General features: G+C 35.9%; 1 protein-coding gene across 2 annotated transcripts in view; it reads right to left on the bottom strand.

Annotated features, from left to right (window-relative positions):
• Nucleotides 1-10,918: 10,918 nt before the first annotated feature.
• The window catches only part of FHL5 (four and a half LIM domains 5), a 57,107-nt gene continuing 53,216 nt past the window's right edge, over nt 10,919-14,809 (bottom strand). For both annotated transcript variants that reach the window (XM_017886775.1, XM_017886776.1), the window contains one exon: nt 10,919-11,878. In XM_017886775.1, the coding sequence (XP_017742264.1) occupies nt 11,715-11,878 (164 nt within the window). In that variant the 3' untranslated portion in view covers nt 10,919-11,714. The remainder of the gene's footprint in view (nt 11,879-14,809) is intronic.

Raw genomic sequence — 14,809 nt, 5'->3', positions numbered from 1 at the left:
CTCAGCCCTTCTCCCAACATGTCTGTGCATCTGCTCCTTCTATGTTAGAGCAGAATAATACAAACATATAATTAGTATGTTCATACCTAATATTTATAACTGTGAAAACTCTGATTTTCTTTCCCAGCTTAAAATACTGGTGATCGAGACCATCCTGGCTAACATGGTGAAACCCCGTCTCTACTAAAATACAAAAAAAAAAACTAGCCGGGCGAGGTGGCGGGCGCCTGTAGTCCCAGCTACTCGGGAGGCTGAGGCAGGAGAATGGCGGGAACCCGGGAGGCGGAGCTTGCAGTGAGCTGAGATCTGGCCACTGCACTCCAGCCTGGGCGACAGAGCGAGACTCCGTCTCAAAAAAAAAAAAAAAAAAAAAAAAAAAAAAAAAAAATGCCACTTGTGAAAAGGCCAGCATTGCCGGGGTAGAGGTGAAAGCAATTTGCATAACTTCTGGAGCTTAGAAAGGAGCCTGGACTAATCCAGTAATAGTGCTTTGGACAGTAACAATTTTCTGCCATCTAGTGGATAGTTTGAAGAATAAACTATACCTTTCTTTAAAAAAAAAAAAAAATCAGCATTTTCACAAAACTATGACTTCTAAGCATCCTGCTACTTTTTTTTTTGTTAGTAAAACAACTACTTTTCAACAAACAGTTCCTCAAATTTATCCTTTCATTGATTTTATTGATTCTTTTAATGTAAAAAGATATTATGCCTCCTTTTAAAATGTTGCTAAAATGGTGGGGCACAGTGGCTCAAGCCTGTAATTCCACACTTTGGAAGGCCAAGGTGGATGGGTTGCTTGAGCCCAGGAGTTGGAGACAAGATTGGTCAACATGGTGAAACCCCATCTCTACAAAAAATACAAAAATTAGCCAGCCATGGTGGCATGCACCTGTGGTCCTGGCTACTCAGGAGGCTGAGGTGGGAGGATTGCTTGAACCCGGGAGGCAGAGGTTGCAGTGAGCTGAGATAGCGCCACTTCACTGCAGCCTGGGTGATGGAGCCAGATCCTGTCTCAAAAAAAAAAAAAAAAAAAAAAAAAAAAAAAAAAAAGGCTAAAAAATGTGGACACACAAAATATAAATCCAGCACGCTCCATTTCTAAATGTTTGCCTACATAAAGGCCTGTAATACAGATCAATGTGCTTATATTTGGCTGTTTCTAAAGTTTCTCCTTTCTAATTTTGGAGGTCGTAATGTCCAAGGTTAAGAGCCTGGGCCCTAAAGCCAAAGCTGTTACTTAAAACTCTGGCCTTCTTGTAATAACTGTGGGATCTTGGAGAACTTAACTTCTTTGTGCTCCAGTTTTCCTATCTGGTAATGATAGTATCTACTGCATAAGGCTACTGGAGGGATGAAATCCATGAGATCCTTGGTGTTCAGTGTTATTAATGCTTTTATTATGATTGTTTACATGTGTATCAATGTTTACCAGTTTTGAGGAAGAAATTCAGAAGTGACTTGTCCTGTGACTCAGTTCTATTTTAAAACTCAACATTTATTTAAGTTTATTTTATACTCAACATTATGGGAAATACAAAGCTGAATGAGACAGTGCCCTATTTTTGAATCAATAGTTTCAGATGACTATAGGATAATTAACTATATAATTCAAAGCAAATATAATGAATATGAGACAAGAATTGTCATAAACAAAATACATAGGAGGGGGTGAATATTTCCAGTTGGAAAGGTTGACTTATGAGTGATAAATGGCTAAATTTTAATGGGGAATTTATTGCATAAATGGCGATGATAGGGAGAGCTACCCAGGTAGGAGACTATTTTGAACAAAAGAACAAAGTTGAAGAAAATCCAGTATTTATTTTGGGAGCAATAAGTAATAAGATATGGCTAAAGCAGAATGTTTCTTCATTCTTTCACCCAATACTTATTTCAGCACCTTCTCTGTACTAGGTTTTGTTCTAGGCGATGAATATTTGATGGTGAGTAGAGTAGACAAAGATTCCATCCTCAAAGCTACCTATTCTAGTGGGGAAAAATACTGATAGAGTAGCCTAGGAAGAACGATGAGGCCAGATTTTGGAGGGTACCTAATGGAGAGCCAGTAAGGGCTGCTGAGCAAGATGAAGTGATAATCAGATACTAATTAAGAAATATTGATCTGGTGGAGGAAAGGTGTAAGACAGATAAAAGGATGAGGCCATGGAGACACAAAAGCATATTTTGATAGGAGATAATTTAAAGCATCTAGATGAGAAGTAATGAAGCTTGAACCATGGAAGTGAAAAGGAGAAAACAGTCTTAAGAGACATTCAACAAGTGAAACAGGACCTGGGACCAGCAGGAAGTGGGTATGTGGGAAAGGGGAAATGGTAACACTAGGCTTTCTGCAGAGAGTGGAGGCACCATGTGTTATAGCGTCACTGATATCATAGACTCTGGAATCAGATCCATATGTATTGTAATGACTGGAGCCAATTATTTTCCCTCTTTTAATCTCAAATTCCTCATCGGTGCAATGAGAATAATTTAAAATACCAGTTTATTAGATTATTGTAGAAAATGAAGGCAAGTGCATGTCATATTCCTAGGGACATGGTGAGTGCTGGAGGTTCTTACTGGGGGAGGTAAAGAAAGCTAAGACAAAGTCACCTACACCTGCCTGCATTTGCTTCAGATGTATTTGAAGGGGAGATTGTTGTCACTTTAAGGTAACAATTATTCACAAAGAAGATAACTAGTTGAAGATTTTCAACAATTATTGTACATTATGATTACAAACTAAAGGTCTTTAATATTTCTTTTGAGAATCAAAGTAGTTGTGGGTTTTAATATTACTCTCCTCATAAACTGACAAAAGCCTCATATTGGCAGCTAGAAACATACTTCTTATGAGAGATAATAGAAGATTTTATGAAAACCCAAGAATGAGAATTAAAGTTCCAATACCCAGAGTGTTTTATTTTTCCAAGTTTTAATATCTGTCTCTGAACATTTTCTAGCTGTGGACTTGTATTTCTGTTCTTAGAAGCTACATATTGAGTTTAATATTGGGGCATCAGGCAAGAAAGATGTGGGTGCTAATTAAGGACCAGGTAAATGGATAAAGAAATGCCTAGATGTTTATTTTCTAGGATTCCATCCAAAGTAATTATGTTAATATCCTAAACTTACATCCACTAGGAATTAGCACACATTAAGAAAAGGAGAACACTGGAACAGGAGAGGTGAAAGTGTCAAAAGAAAAAAAAAAAAAAAAAAGGAAGCTTAATAAGGAAGAGCAAGAGAAATGAAATGCTGTACCATGGGAGGATTGAGGCAGCCCATAAATGCTGTTCTGGTATGATAAAATAATTTAATATGTCCAAAGTTACACATACTCAGCATAGGTTAAAGTAAAATTGGCTGCATTTTTGAGAAACACAGAGAATGCATTTTGCAATTTAAGCAAAGTAAGTACAACTGCATTTCTAGCTGCCTGTATGCAAATGACACAAAACTTGGACAGATTGACTCCAAATTTGGCAGACATATTTAGGATGGTCTGGCTTAACAAAAAGCTATGCAATGCCTAAAACATCTACTGTGAGGGCCCTAGAGGAAACTTCAAATACAGGCAGTTATTCTCCAAAGCATCTGAAAATTAAGTGTCTCCAGATACCCTGTGACTGTTGGTTGAGAAAGGCATATTCTATAGATTAATAGTATATGGACAGAGGAAACGGTATCAAAATCAAAACTTCAATGAAGATACTTGAAACTACAGGCATTAATTTGCCATCCAGCTGCTTCTTCCACGGGCAATTCTATACAACATGATTGAGGCCAATAGCAAAAGGGATTTACATATTAATCATGATTATTGATAACTGACACTGGGAGAATATTATGGCAATAATATTTTCACAACTAGAATTTAATTCAGAAAGTATGTATTGGCTGTCTACCAAGTGCCAGACACTTCACTAAGCACCGAGTTTATCCAAGATGAATAAACACATGATCTAGGGTGGAGTGGGGGTGAGAAGGAAGGTGAAGATAATTGACATTTTAATAACTTTATAATATGTTGAATATGTTCCAGGTAGATGTAAAGCAGTTTGCATATATTTCATTTCATATTCACATCAAACTTTTTGAGGTTTATACTGGAAAATTGAGCAACCAAAGTTCAGAGTTCGGTAACTTAACCAATGCCATATAATAAGCCAGTGGCAGAGCTGGGATCTGAACCCAGCTTTTCTGACTCCAAAAACCATCTTTTGTAGCCAGGTTGCCTATCACTCCTAACTGCAATATAAACCAAGTTGTTTAAATTTCTCATAGAATTATAAAAAAGAAGTTGCAGGAAATGATTAAATTTTGCTAAGGGATATTAGTAAAGGTTTCACATAAGAGGCAACTTGGATCTGGGCTTTAGAGGTTGATTAAAATTTTGACAGGCAGGCGAGAGAAAGATAATCCTAAGCAGAGGAAACGGCATGGGCAGGAGCACATAAAAATTAAAGTGAATGGTATTTTGGGGAAACAAAATAAGTCTGCAAGGGAAAATGAAAAAATTGTGGCTTTTCTTACAGGACTCAGATGTAAGGAATTGGTGAGAGGGAAAAGCCAAGATAGATGAAAAAATACCCAGCTTTATTGAGCTGTAGTTTACATATTGTACAATTCACTCATTTCAAGTCTATAATTCAATGCTTTTTGGTAATTTTATCAAGGGGTGCAATCATTACCATAAATTAGTTTTAGAATATTTTCATTGTCTCCAAAAAGTTTCCTCATGAGCATTTGCAGTTAATTACCATTCATGCCCCTAACCCCAGGAAACCACTAATCGACTTTGTCTCTGTAAATTTGCCTGTTCTGAGCATCTTGTATACATGGAATCATATAGTATGTGGCCTTTTTGTCTTACTCCTTTCACTTAGCCTAATATTTCCAAAGTTCATTCATGTTGTAGCATGCATCAATGCTTCATTCCTTTTTATGGCTGAATAATATATGATATGGCTGTATCATACTTCCTTCATCTCTTTATCAGTTGAATACTTGGGCTGTTTCAAGTTTGGGCTATTATGAATAATGCTGCTGTGAACATTTGTCTGGACTTTTATTTTCATTTCTCTTGGGTAGATATCAGTGAAATTTCTGGGTTTTATGGTAGTTTTATGTTTAGCTTTTTGAGAAACTATCAAACTGTTTTCCAAAGTAGCTGTATCATTTTCTATCATTTTCATTACTACCAGCAATATATGAAAGTTCCTGTTCCTCTACATCCTTAACAATACTTGTTACTGTCTGTCTTACTTATTATAGCCATTCTAGTCTGTGTGAAATCGTATCTCATTGCGATTTTAATTTGTATTTCCCTAATGACTACTTTTCATGTGCCCAAGACTTGAATTCAAAAAGCTCTATTTGGATGATGCATTAACTAAGATGAGGAACAGAGGACAATAAGTGGAATTTGGAGGAAGGATAATAAAGTTATTTTTAGGTGTCTGCATGACATTGGTTTGAGATGTCCAAAAGGCAATGAGAAACTTGGGTCTGGAACTCAGAAGAGAATTCAAGGCAGAAGATGTATATTTGGAACTCAGCTATCCAGAGAAAGCAATTGAAATCATGGAGTTAGATAAATTCACCAATAGAGAAAATATAGAGCAAGGAGGTCAAGAATATTTAGGAATATTTGTTTTTAAGAAATTAATAGAAGATAGTGTGCCAGTGAAGGAGGCAGAGATTTAGGAGACATAGGAGAGAATGGTGTCATGGATGCCACTGGCAGAAAGATTTTGAAGAAGCTTGAGGAAGCCAGCAATAGCAGTGCCTATCTCATAGCAGACAGAAAGTTGAAGAAGCAATCATTGACTTTTGTGGCTACATATTAGTTGGTGGTGTCTAAGAGTAATTTCCATGGAGGGGAGAAGACTAACTGTAGTCCTTAAGCCCAAAATTTTATCAAACTTTTCCCTTTTTGTTCATATATTTTGCCTCTTGTAACTATCTTGTAGTTTTGGAAAGTTTTTATTACATAGGGAAAACAAAAGTTTTAAAATTTAATTTTTTATTTTATTTCAGAAATGTCAAAATTTTATCACCACACTCTTTTCTCCATTTTCTTCTATCCATACTCCTTCATTCATTTCCTGTTTGAGAGGTTGGGTTGAAGCTCTCAAACAGACTTATCAGTGATGCTACAGAGGCAAACAAGGGATACGATGTCATTTGTTAAAGAAGGAGTAAGCCTTAAGGATTCAGTGTGTGGAATTCCATAAATATCAACCTTTTTGTTTTTATGTGTCGCAGGAATAGCATTTAATGTCACTGTTTGAGTCATTGGATGAATGTCTGCTGAGCTCATTAATGTTCCTCATTTAGAGAACCGTTTACGGACTTCCACTCCATAAGTTTGTTAACATTCGTGGGAAAATATTTGACCCAAATACTCTTTGCTCCTCGGTGACATAGATCATAATTCTATCACAGCGAGCTGTTCCCTTTCTCAACCACAGTGATATAAAATCCAGTCATTTCAAATACATGTAAACTCTGTTATTTCTCTTATAGACTCCAACTTTGAGTCTGAATCTCTTGTTTCTTTTCTCTCCTTTTTGATTTCCTCCATATTGAATAGAGTATTTGGTCTAAAGCTTATCAGCAAGAAAAATTCAGAATGGTTTTAATTATCATACAAAACTTCTCTAATTCTCTCTGGATGACACATTCTTGGGACCATCTAAGAAGCCACATGGATGATTTGAATGGATGGACTCATTTCTAAATTCTTTTGAGATGGATGGTTCAAATGAAGACTTGATATTCTCTCTCCTTGGTATCCTTTTTTAAATGTTGACATAGCACAATACAGATTCAGTAAATTCTGAGAAGTCATAAGGCCAAATCTATCCTGGTGATGTATTTTCCCAAGTCTTGACAGGTCTCCTTTACCTCTCCCTGAAAAGAGGACCTCAAAGTTCCCATACATTTTTAAATGGTGATCCCATTTCAGTCAGTCCTGCAATGTTTCTGGTAGGATAATGAAGATCTAAAGACTTAATACTCCTGGAAGAAGAGGTTTAGGATAAAGGTAATGCCTAACAACTGCAATTTCTAGTGATATTCTAACTCTTTCATTGAAGAGACACTACTCCAAGACATGAGGTTTATATTGTGGATCCCCATAAGATCTTTACTTTTCAAAACCATGTGATTTTAAAAGTGAACTAGAAATGTTTGATGAGGGTGTTCTTCCAAATATTCTTTGTGGAACAGGTTTGGACATTAAAAGAATTCAGCATCCAAGATTAATTCTGGAGAGTAACTAACTGATACTAATAATATAGATTAAAGTTTCATGAAGATTTGTGTAACAGACATAAATTTTGCTTTAGATAGAATAAATAAGGGTTTAAAGCCACCAAGAGTTTTAGCAATTCCTTACATATAAAAATAAGAAATTAGCAAAAGACTATCTGCATCAAAGTAGAAAAATTCAGTTGAAGTGGGATTTTTTTTTCATAAAATATTTTCAGAATCACCGAAGTAATAGAGTTTTTTTTTTTCTTTTAGTTTAGAATATTTTAACATTTTATTACTGTCAGAGCATAGCCATAGATCTCCCAGTTTAACAGAAGAGAGATTTTGTTTGGGCCAGACAATTTTGTTTTATGCCTGAAATAGTATCTGAATATATAGTTACAACTTGAATGTTGTAAAAACAGATGGGTAATAGAAGGTAAAAGTCATCATGTTCCTTTATGTAATAGAAGTAGAAACAATACAGAATTTATTCCACACCTATTTTGTTTACTAAACAGTTAATGTAAAAAATAAATCTTTAAAAATAATATGAGTAATATAGACCATGTAAAATGTAAATTTATTCAGTATAAGAGACTTCTAAAAACCAATGTATAAAATTAGCAAAAACTGTATCATTATCATAATAAACATCTATCTATAGATGTATTACAGGCTATGTGCTTGATTAAATATATCTAGAACACACTGTAACAATCATTTTCTTTTTTTCTTGAAACGGAGTCTGGCTCTGTCGCCCAGGCTGGAGTTCAGTGGCACCATCTCAGCTCACTGCAAGCTCCGCCTCCCGGGTTCACGCCATTCTCCCGCCTCAGCCTCCCGAGTAGCTGGGACTACAGGCACCCGCCACCTCGCCTGGCTAATTTTTTGTATTTTTAGTAGAGACGGGGTTTCACCGTGTTTGCCAGGCTGGTGTAGATCTCCTGACCTCGTGATCCGCCTGCCTTGGCCTCCCAAAGTGCTGGTATTACAGGCGTGAGCCACCGCGCCCTGCCAAACAACCATTTTCTTATTTAAAACACAATTAACAATATGCCAAGCAGATTAAAATTTTTTTTTCTTAAATTCAAAAATGGTATTGCTAACATCAAATGTGTTTTTGGATTGACTTTTCATTTGTGATATTAAATTTGGCAGTGATTTTTTTTAACCATTTGTGATTAGTGTTATGCATTTTTCATAATGGTAGGCCAACATTTTACTCCAATGAACAATCTAGCGTTCCTTTTTTTTTAAGTTATAGCAACGATGTAAGCTTTGAAGCCTGGAGTGTAACATAACCACATTTTACTTAACCAGTGGAGCTAGTTTGTGCCAATTTAACACTTTTATAAAATGGCAAGTTAAAATTGAACCCTTTGGCATCCTAGTCATTATTATTGAAGCAGAAATACATTTTTGCTTCTTTTGTCATCTTTAATCCCCAACATGACAAAATAAAATATTTTGACTTGTTGACTTTGCCAACAAATATAATTCTTGGCCTTCAATGCCTTTTTCCTCTTTCTTTTCTCTTTTGTAGCCATTAACCAAACTTATTACTGCAGTAAGAAAGTTAGTCCTTGGAACCTTGCTTTCTTTGGTTCTATTCCACAAAGAATCAATAGCATAATTTCCCTCAAACACTGCAATAATTATTTTCTTCCTTTACTTAAGAACAGTTGGTAACTTTCTATGGCCTGTTATATACACTTTTTATCCTAAGAGTTAATATCCCCCTTCCTCTGACTCTTTCTCTTTTAGCAGTCTTATTTTCTCCTGCTCTTCGGCACAGTCTCTGCTACTTCCAAGCCATCTGGTTGTTACTGGCATGTGGGATTTGCTTTTAACTTCTTTCCTGCGTATGCAGATGTCAACTTTGAATTACTGGGAGCCCACTGTTTCCTGAGGCAGTCCATTTCATCTTTGGATAAGTCCATTAAGAGAGTTTTTCTCTTTGTTACATAAACCGTACAAATCAACTATATAATTTTTACGTTTATCTTTGTGTGTATTACACAAAGACCTAATGAGGTCTTTTTTCTTAGTAGTTGTGGAAAATATCCAGGGGCAGCAAGGTAGGGTCACGATCAGTTAAAGTCTGGTATAAAGATAAACCTGCTGCTGGACTTCCAACTAATGTTGTGTCCTATGTCTACAGTGGTGTTTTGTTTAACCTGCAGGCAAGGATCTCTGCATCACACACTTCTGCGTTTCCATACCCTGATCCATCCTCCTATCACTCCAGAACCACAACAGTGTAAGCTCTAACTTTTGGCATAGTATAGTACATGTTTAATGGATGTTTGACGTGTAGGATACCTTCTAAATGCAGAACTATTCATATGTGAAAGTACACATATTTATACTTATGAAAGGATAATAAAATCTTTAGGAAATGATTCTGTGAATTTTAACTGTAAGGCTAGAATACAAGTCTGATCATGTGCATACTCACCCCCCTCCCACACACAGTAAAATGCCTAAACATTTCCAATTGTTTAAGAAAACATTACATGTTGTATATTTATCTATAATTGGTTAACAGAGAAGATGTTACATGTTATATATCTATCTAAACCTAAGTGGCTTAGTTTTCACTATGTGTAATGTACTATTATTTTCTATATCACAGATTTAGTTTTACCTGTGAAATTTCATATAACGCAGAAAAAATACTGCTAGTTTTGCCTGTATTTTGCAATGTGAATATGAAAACATATCTTGGCATTGTTAACCCCAAAATACATTTATAGTTTTCAAATAGTCTATCTAGCAGAACATTTATTAGTATCTCTAAATTATTAACATCCCTGAATGTTCTTGCATTTTAAACTCTTTCAAAAATTGTTTCCATGACAATTTTAATTGAATCTCCTGTGATGCTATTTTGGTAATTGTAATCAGCAGTATCTTATCATTAGATTTTAATCAAAACCTTTAATGCTGTAATCTATAATCTGAGAGAAGACACTTATATATCTATGCGGGCTTCTTCTCCTGACCTTCCTGTACTCCATCCAGGAGATGCTATAACCAATGTGATAACTGATCATGGAGAGCAGAGGTTGCTCTCCATTTGTCCCAAGTAATGTGGAAAATACCCAGGGGCAGCAAGGTAGGGTCACGATCAGTTAAAGTCTGGTATAAAGATAAACCTGCTGCTGGACTTCCAACTAAGGCTATTTACTTCCTGTGTGATCAATAAACACTGACTGACTTGTAGGATGGTTGCTTAGGGTTAGGAGTGCACCTCCTGGTTATGCAGCAGATTGAAGCTGGGGGCATGATTGACTTGGGGTAAGGTGGGTGGCACAGGTGTGTGGGAAGAGTGGGGAGTACATTATTGTGCTGCTTTGCAGGTTCGGAATTATCAGCAGTGAATTATTCTTTTTCAGTTTTTATTATTACTAGATTTCTTTAAAGCCCACTTTTATGTCTGCCCATTAATCATCTATGTAATTTTAGAAGGCAAAATGCATGAGGCACAGAGCTAATTATGCATTCTATTATGTCTTTAGATATCTGGATGAAAGTCATGTTCCAACACTCAATCCCTTCCCTAAAACTCATTTCCACAAGTGATGATTTAATGATCTATTTATTTTAAAGGTTTGCCTTTGGGGACAAAGATTATCCTGGTTAACTCCACTTGAAAGAATGACTGTTATTTCATGGAATCTGTAAGCATTTAGAAAAATCACTGTGGACTTTGAAACCACATTTAATACAAAATGTGTTGAAACCCATGCTTTGGCTATCCCTAGGTAGAAATGATCCCCTTTATACCTATGCAGATTATGAGAGCCATAAAGTCTTCAATTCTCATATTCCATTGAGTAAACACGGAGCTAGCAAGCTGTGGAAACTGTGTATGAGGACAAATTGTAGCTTTGTTTTTTAATTCTAAAGTCAGTATGTGTGAACAAAAAAAGAATGATTTTTAAATGATAACAATTCTTAAATGTGATCATTGCTGATGAATTTACTCTGATCACTTTTGTTCTTTTACCATTCATAGCTAATTTATCACATTACATATAACCAGGAATGCAAACACTAGTCTCATGCATACCTCTCAGTTTGAGCTCTTAATTTTTCTTTTACTCTTCAGGTATGAAAAACCTCATTCTTTAGTAATTACATCCACAGCTTCTAGGTATATGTCATATATTTGATTATGAAGAGATATTTTCCTATGTTTCTAACAGCAGAGTGCAGTATTTTGCAAGGAGAGTTGTCTTTGTGATTTAGCATATATTCATTTCTGTTCTACTGTGCTTTTTGTGCCCTTAGAATACAGTTCGATCAAACTGTGTGCAAAAACTTTTCCATTCTAAACTACATTAATATTTTCTAAAACTTAAGTCAAAAATAAGACTGCAACTGAATTCTGGCTTTAGTGACAACAAAGGCAAAGTGGATTTTAGGTGGGAAAGGACTGTCTCCTAGATGTCACTGTCCATCCCGGAGCCACATTTTTGGCAGAAGATTTCCTTGTTCTGGGTCAGGAAGCCTTTACCCACCAAGGAGATAGAGCACTTCCCGCAGTTAAAGCATTCGCTATGCCACTGGCTGTCTTGAAAGCAGATAAACTTGGCACCTGTGAGACCTGTAAAGGAATTGGAGAAAAAGATTAATCTATCCTTTCAAGGAACAGATTGAGCATTCTATCATATACTCCTCTAGGAAATGGAGATAGAGCTGTGAGCAAGACAAAGTAGAGGCAAGTAACCCAAAAAAGAATGCTGCTTCCTGGCCCTGTGTCCATCTGGACCTATCCGCTGTAGGAAAGTTCCACCTATGCCACCCAACCAGATTCACAGCCAAATTCTGCCATAACCTACAGAAGAAGGCAGAATGCTGATATGCAAGTCACATATTTTTGGAAACAGATAAGGATTGTCTAAGCCAGATAAGAAAATACAGTGTAGCGTAGTGGAAAGAAGGTATAGGTTGTAAAGTCAGAGATATCTAAGTATGAATACGTTTCCTCTTTTTCTCTATATGACTTTAAGTTTTCTTAGCTGCAGAATTAAGACAAAATGAAATAAATGTGCACTTCCTAAGCTGATGTCCGATATTGTAACGACTTTTAGTTTTCTTCTTTCCCCTCATTTTTCTGTGCTTAGTTGTACTTAGAATACATCCTGGGGTCATATGGTTTGGGACACTATTTCTAGAAAGCCCAAAATAGAGAATTTTGTCTAATCATTCAGCTATCCTAACATGGTGGCCTTATTACCTCGCTCAGAGACAGCTTCAGCTTTTGTTGAATCTGACTAATGAAGCCACGTTATCCAGTGATTGGTTTCTAAGGACTTTGTCAGCCTCCTCCACTTTAACCTGGGCCTCCCTTGAGCCACACTGTTTCTTTTAAAAGTAGTAGAATTTGAATCTTCAGTGAGGGTCTGATCTCTCTCTCCCTAATGTGATTCTAGGGTATAGTTCAAGAAACTGATTTTGAGAAGTTCCATAAAAGGAAAATGTTTAGGGTTTGGGAAGAGGTTGAGATGCCCTAGGCTTGGGTCTTTATTTATTTCGTGTTTTCTCCCAGTAATCTTGGTGCTATTATTTGCTTATCATCCGTGGAGTGAGGCTAAAAGAGTTATATAATTCATATGTAATTTCCAAATACTCCATTTGGAATGGTGAAGTGAAAGGGTGAATAGCATTCTATTTCAGATACATTCTTCTTAAATAGGATAATGAACTTTTGTTTCCATTGTAACAAACTTATTTGATGTCTTCATATATAATTTAGTAGTTCATAGAGAAATTTGCATCAAATTCCTCTACTTTCCTTGATTAAATTTATAGCTCGCTTATCTAGGATGCTATCAACATTACTTCCTAATAAATATAAATTAATTATGTACTACTTAATTCCCTTAATGTTATTCAAAACGTTAATAAGCTGACTGCAAGAGTAATGTTCTGTATATACATAAATTATGCTTTTCATAAAACTATTACATGTCTAGCATTTTGATGCTCATGAGTTTTTCTTAATTTTATTAGTAAGCCTTGTACAAGTGACAAATATAAAAGCAATTCTTCCAGATTTTATGAAGAAGAAAAACTAGAAGCATCTGACAACTTTAAGAGAGGGCTGAACCAATATGTGAGACGTTTGCAAACTGTTCCAAAAAGGGTATGTTTACTCCCTTAAGTCATGAGGGTTATTTGCAGTAAGAAAGTCATCCCTGAAGTAGGTCTCTGGCACCTGTTTTATCTGGTTTCATAGGTTTCTGACAAGTCAGTAGAATAAGAGCTGGCATTTGTTGAGTGCTTGAATGTGTGCCAATCACTATTCTAAGTCTTTATGTGTGTTACCTTATACAGCCCTCACCTTACCTTCATGGGGGTAGATATTAGCGTCAGTCCCACTTTGCAGACAAAAACTGAAAAATGAGAAGTTTAACCACTTGCCCCAGGTCACCCAGCTAGTAAGCAGCAGATCTACTATTTAAGCACAGGCCAGTTGTCTCTGCTTTTAACCTCATGAAACTAATTTTGAGGTTATCTTTGGTAAAGAACATGGTCAGGAACATTAGCATCGCTCTCTGAAGAAACCACAACATTTGAAATTCCTTTTCCTTGAAATAAACAGAGACGGAAGAAAGCAAACCTGCTCAACTGCTTGTTTTATAAATAAGGCAAATGAAGGCCCCCCACCCCGGAAGTGAGTTAGTCACCCATGGTGACACAGCAGTGGGGCAGGAGGACCAAGTCTTTTGCTTCTCAGTCCAGAGCACTTTTCACTGCATCAAGCTGCTTCATTTATCCCTGATAGTTTAAGAGGTTAATCCTATCTTAAAGGAGGAGAAAATATGGTAGCTATACCTGGAGTTTGTTCAAATGAAGCAGTTCAATGTGTTGGGTTTTAAAATTTTTACTTGGTGATTTATAGGTAGATTTCTCAGAGCTTTTTTAAAAAATTAATGGATTAATTAATCTTAATTGACAAGTACAAATTGTACATATATAATGTGTTGTTTTTGTATACGTATACATTGTGGAATGGCTAAATCAAGGCAATTAACATATCTATTACCTTATCATATACTTTTTTTGCGTGTGGTGAGAACATTTAAAATCTATTCTCTTAGAAATTTTCAAGTATATAATACATAGTTGTTAACTATAGCCTCTATGTTGTACAATAGATCTCTTGAAATTATTTCCCCTGTTTAACTGAAATTTTGTATCCTTTGACCAAGAATACCTAGCTTCTTAAAGTGACATAATAATCAGATGAATGCCAATTTTCTGAAGACAAGTGACAGTATCAGAATTCCCAATGGTACATCAGTTCAAATAGCTCAATTTTAAAGAAGCAGTACTACAGGGTCTATAGATATTTAACAATTAGATCAAGAAATATTAAAGTGAGTTGTAAGTTTTTGCAGGCATTTCAGTCTCTGGTGTCTCAATCAAAAAGTTTAAAAAAGAGAATTAAAATAGTTATTAGACATTTCCTTTGGACTGATGAGTCTAAATTAAATATATAATATTGCATTTAGATTACTTTTGGGTCAGA

Source organism: Rhinopithecus bieti, unplaced genomic scaffold, assembly GCF_001698545.2.
Source record: "Rhinopithecus bieti isolate Rb0 unplaced genomic scaffold, ASM169854v2 scaffold_14937, whole genome shotgun sequence".
Lineage (NCBI taxonomy): Eukaryota > Metazoa > Chordata > Mammalia > Primates > Cercopithecidae > Rhinopithecus > Rhinopithecus bieti.
The sequence above is the reverse complement of the archived record's forward strand: the minus strand, read 5'-3'. Positions and strand labels throughout refer to the sequence as shown.